General features: G+C 44.9%; 1 protein-coding gene across 1 annotated transcript in view; it reads right to left on the bottom strand.

Moving 5' to 3' along the window:
• Positions 1-708: 708 nt before the first annotated feature.
• Sh3gl2 (SH3 domain containing GRB2 like 2, endophilin A1) overlaps positions 709-4,953 on the bottom strand; it is a 64,658-nt gene continuing 60,413 nt past the window's right edge. Inside the window, exons 8-9 of the mRNA XM_004631724.3 lie at positions 4,446-4,576; positions 709-2,218 (exon numbers count right to left, since the gene is read on the bottom strand). Of these exons, the coding sequence (XP_004631781.1) occupies positions 2,019-2,218; positions 4,446-4,576 (331 nt within the window). The 3' untranslated portion in view covers positions 709-2,018. The remainder of the gene's footprint in view (positions 2,219-4,445; positions 4,577-4,953) is intronic.

Genomic DNA, 4,953 nt, shown 5'->3' with positions numbered 1-4,953 from the left:
TATTCAATTCACTTATGAATTCCAACAGTTTAGATTCTCCGGGATTGTGTTCATACACAGTATCATCGATGTTTTAAAATGACAAAGAGATCATCTGTAAGACCCTGGACCTCGTGCAGTTAGCAAAAACGTTTTTCATGCTATATTAATTTACACATAGGATTTTGTATGCTAAACTCATGTGAGCTTAGAAAATCTGGATGAGTGTTTCACGTTTAGTCTCTTCAGAGCTTGGAAAATATGTATTTTGTGTACTTTTCTCAACCCTCTCAACTCCGACGTAAATGACACACAAGAGAAAAACATGGTGGTTTTTGATCAACAGACATTTCACTATGTATCTCTTGATGTGCATGCATGAAAGACTGGTAGATGGGACGCACTTTACTCTGCCCTTCTACTACGACACTCTCTTGATGACACCACTATGGATGACACCTCCTTTAACGTCCAGAAGTCCTCACTCCTCCGCTCCCGCAAACTGGACTCCTTTCTGGGGTCACTGAGACCCTGCTGGCATCCAGCCTCACGTGCTCCTTGCTCCTTGCTCCTTGCCCTACATGCAGTGAGGCAGACGGACTCGGATCCACGTCTGGTTTGGCTGCAGCGGAAGCTAACTGAGACTGAAATAGGCTTAAATCTGCCCACTGCCAGATGCAAAGAACTGACACACAGTGAAGAAGCGAAGCCTTTGATTTTGTTCTCAGCAGTATTTATTGGAAACAGCGATGCTTCCCATGGTGAGTTTATACATTAAGCAGTAAGATCGCCTTTTACTCCACATGACCCACTACGGCAGGTGGCACACTGGAAGCAGCACATTAAACCTCTCGAAGAGTCTGTACAGCTAGATAAATAGAACTCTGGATCCCTAACAGGACTTTCAGGACATAGGAAAAACCCAACACGGAGCAGCTTACACACAGCACTGTACACACAAAATGAAGGAGGGAGAGAAAGAACAGATAAGAAAGTGCCAACTGAACTGGGAAGGCATCAGCAGCCACACCCCTTAATCTGCTAAGCTCAAAACCCATCTTTATTTGGTCCTCATTGAGGGCAGAATATGCACAAAATGATGCTCAAGGAACACGAGGTCGAAGTGAAAGGTGTTTACTGTCTCTTGATCTGTGAAGTCAGGGGAAAGAGGTTACTAGAGTTTTCTCCTTCTTTCTTTGTGCCAAACAGATTCATAAAACATACTTCATAAATAAAACTTATTTCATGGTTGTTTCCCTTCCTTTATCCTTCAGAAATGCCTACATATGTACACGGCTTCTGGACAGCGAGACATGTAAACTTGGAAACGACTCTTCCCCAGTCCACAGCATGGCAAATGTCTTCTCTCCAGCCTATCCCATAATATGCAGACTGCTGTCTTATTTAGAAATAAACGAGAATCTCACTCTAGCTTTAATAGCACGGAGGGAATAAAACTGGCTGCACCTCAGAAGCAGGCATACATGGGGTGAAGAAAGGGTTGCAAGAATGATTTCAATCCACACGGAAAACTTCTCTACTGCTGGCATCGGGACACTCACTCACTTAGACCAGAGGAAATCTGCTGGTGAGGGAGGATTTGTTTGACAATTCTGACTCACGTTTGGGAAGGGACAATGTGAAAGCAAGAACTTCCTCTTCTGTGGATGGAGAACCTGAGGGCTTGGTACGGCCTCGGGGTGACAGGCAATATCTTCAGTGGGATGGTCTTGCTGTGACATGGCTCATGGCCATACCCTAAGCCCGCGGCCTGCCGAGAACTGTGGAAGCGGCAGCTCTGTGACCACTGGTAGTCTCCGAGGGTGTTTAAAAGCACATGCCATGCCCACCAGGCTCAGAAGATACCGGCCATCACCATGACCCCAGTGGGCACGCACAAGTCAACCCTAGACAAGGGTGGGGCGGATGACTTGGTCCACTGCGGCCTGCACCCGAGGGTGTTGTGAGCAGCATTGCCAAAGCAGTGGGTAAACTTAGCTACCTGGGCCAGACGGAGGTGAGCTGGCCAGCGTGCCAGCCTAATGGGGGAGGGCAACCAGAATCTCCACGTAATTGATGGGGAAGAAGCCTGACTGGCCGTGCAGCATCCCCTCGTACCAGTTCTCATCAATCTGGTTAGTGAGTGTGATGACGTCACCCTCCTTAAAGCCCAACTCCCCTTCATTTTCGGGTTCAAAGTCGTACAGCGCTCGGCAGCAGGGCTGATCCATGGGGGCACCTGGAGGCGAGAGCGGGAGAGAAGAACACAGAAGCACAGGAGCCTGAATGCACAGCAGCCACCGCCTGCCCCTCCCCTGCTTTCTTCCTTCGCTCCTCTCCCTATGAAATTTTCCTCTTGCTGGCAGACTCTAGCATCGCTCTCAGAGGATACAAGGACAACAGCATAAAAGTGCATATTTTTAAAGTCCACATCCAGGAAAAAGAGGTTCCAGCTTACTTAACCAAGCAAGTGTTAGAGTTAGAAACATCTCAAGTAAAGGCTTTTATATGATCTCTGTAAAGGGACAGAAATAATAGGTGTGCTTCAATATTCCTAAGGAAAATAAAGTTCAGCTTTTATGTCAACCTTAGTACCACAGAACCAGGGACTAGTGAGGGCTGCGAGTGGGAGAGGAGCCCTGACAGGCGCTAAGCTTCTAAAAGTATTCCACCATAACCTTATGGGCTCAAGAAATCCAGCTCTAGTTTCATCCATTTACCCATAAAAGCCTTGAGTTTATCTGTCTTTATAGCTGAGTAATGCTCCACTGTATAAAATACCACATCTTTTTTATCCATTCCTCAGATGGTGGGCATCTGGGTTGCCTCCAAGATTTAGCTATGACAAATTACATTGCTATAAATAGAAGTGCACATAAATTGTTATGGTATGATGATGTCAGCTCTTTTGAAAAAATACCCAGGAAGGAAACAGCTAGGTTAAAGGGGACCTTCAACCCTAGTTTTCTGAGGAATTTTCACACTGATGTCCATAGTGGTTGTACCAGTCTACGCTCCCACCAACAGTGGAGAAGCGCTCTTTTCTCCCCCCACAGTCACTCCAGCATTTGTTATTGGCTGACTTCTTGATGACAGCCACTCTTTCTGGGGTGAAACAGAATCTCAGTGTTATTTTGACTTGCATTTCTTGAATGACCACTGATGCTGAATATTTTTCCAATTTTTATTTGCCATTTGCATTTCTTCATCCGAGAAATGTGTATTCATCCCAGATGCCCATTTTTTGATTCTCTGAATTTTGGGAGTCTTTGAATTTTGGGAGCCTGATTTTCTTTATAATTCTTTATATGTTTTACATAGAAGTCCTTTGTCTGAGGAACAGCCAGCTAAATTTTTTTCCCATTTTGTGGGTTTCCTTTTACTCTGTTGGTGATTTCTTTTGATGTGCAAAAACTTTTCAGTGAAGTAAGATCCCAGTTATTGGTTATTTGAAGTTTTTCCTGTGTAGTTCGGTTTTTGTCCATGAACTCTCTGCCTACCTAGATGTCTTCAGGATTTCTACCTACTTTCTCCTCCAGTAATTTAGTGTTTCTCTCTTAATAAATCAGCCCTGCATGTGTAAATGTTACACTGCCTCCCTAGTGTAAGAACCTGACAGAGTAAATAATCTAAAAGGTATAATAGCCCAAAAAGGAAAGAAACTGCTCAGAGAGAATAAATGGAATGAGGGAAAGGAGAAAAGAAGGAGCTGGAAGGGAAAAAATACACATATATCTATAGGATATATGTATGTGCCTTGGATAATAGCACTGCTGATTTCTACTGGTCTATTATAAAGAACAGTTAATGCTGAATTTTTTTTCTTTTTTCTTTAACTTTTATGACCAATTTTGCATGATTATATCTAGTAATGTGAACAACTAATTTGAAGACAACAATAAGCAGTATGACAACCACCGCTGAATTCCTATCATTTTGTTTAAATTGTAGATTTATCTATTTAATTATTTTTACTATTTTTTTGTTCTCTTTAAATTAAAAAAAAAAATTGCAAAACAAATGTAGCTCTACATGTTCCTGGCACTCCTGCTGGTGCGTGCTTGGGGACCTGGGTGGCTCACACTGTGGACAGCGTTCGTTCTCACGTGTGTACTGAGTCACGGAAGGAAGAGACAGAAGACCCCCTAGCTGAGGAGTTACGATGATTACGACCACAAAACAAAGTCAAAGCAAATGTGGTAGCCAGGAGACCGTTGCTTGTTGATGACAGAGAAAAAGGTTCAAACAAAGAACATTTTACTGAGAAAGGAAGGAGTACAAATGAGCAAAGGCCAGGGGGAAAGCAAAAAGGACCGCAGCCTGTCTACCCGGCAACCCATCCCACCAGTACTGTATCACCGGACCTTGTTAAACCGCTGGACTGGAACGCCCCAAAATTTCTTGAGAAATGTCAATGGTTGCCCAAGGCTCATGCACTGGGATGTGCAGCCCCAGCCCCTCCTCACCTGCAGGTCTGGGTGTGCCAGTGTGGGAGAGACCCCCGTTGGGCTGAGTGCCATCTCCAGTGGGGAACTCCAGGCTCATGCGTGGTTTCGGCTGATACTCCCTTCTAGGCTGAGAGGAGGCCTGTCTTATCCTGCATGGGTAAGGAAAGAGATGAAGGAGATTATGTAACTGACTAAGAAGTAAAAAGAAAGCAACACAAGTGGACATGTCCGGGTCCCTCCCTGATCTAACATAACTGAGTGGAAAATGCGGCCAAGGACCTGAGCCTCCTCGTTGCATAGGCGCACATTCCTGGTCCTGTCCTCACTGCCTTTATTCTTATTTCTAATCTGTCACTTCCTCCCTCCTTTCTCTGAGCAATAAACATCTGTACTATGCTATGCCAGGAGCACAAAGGGCAGTGAGAGGGCGTTCTCAGCACAGAGCAACCTCACGTCTGTAGAGGAGACAGAGTAGAGCACCTGCCTTATCCACAGTGCTGACAGAGGTATCTGTAGGAACCCTGGG

The sequence above is a fragment of the Octodon degus genome, unplaced genomic scaffold (assembly GCF_000260255.1).
Source record: "Octodon degus isolate 3935 unplaced genomic scaffold, OctDeg1.0 scaffold00044, whole genome shotgun sequence".
Classification (NCBI taxonomy): Eukaryota; Metazoa; Chordata; class Mammalia; order Rodentia; family Octodontidae; genus Octodon; species Octodon degus.
Note: the sequence above shows the minus strand (reverse complement) of the source record. Positions and strands in the feature narration are given on the sequence as shown.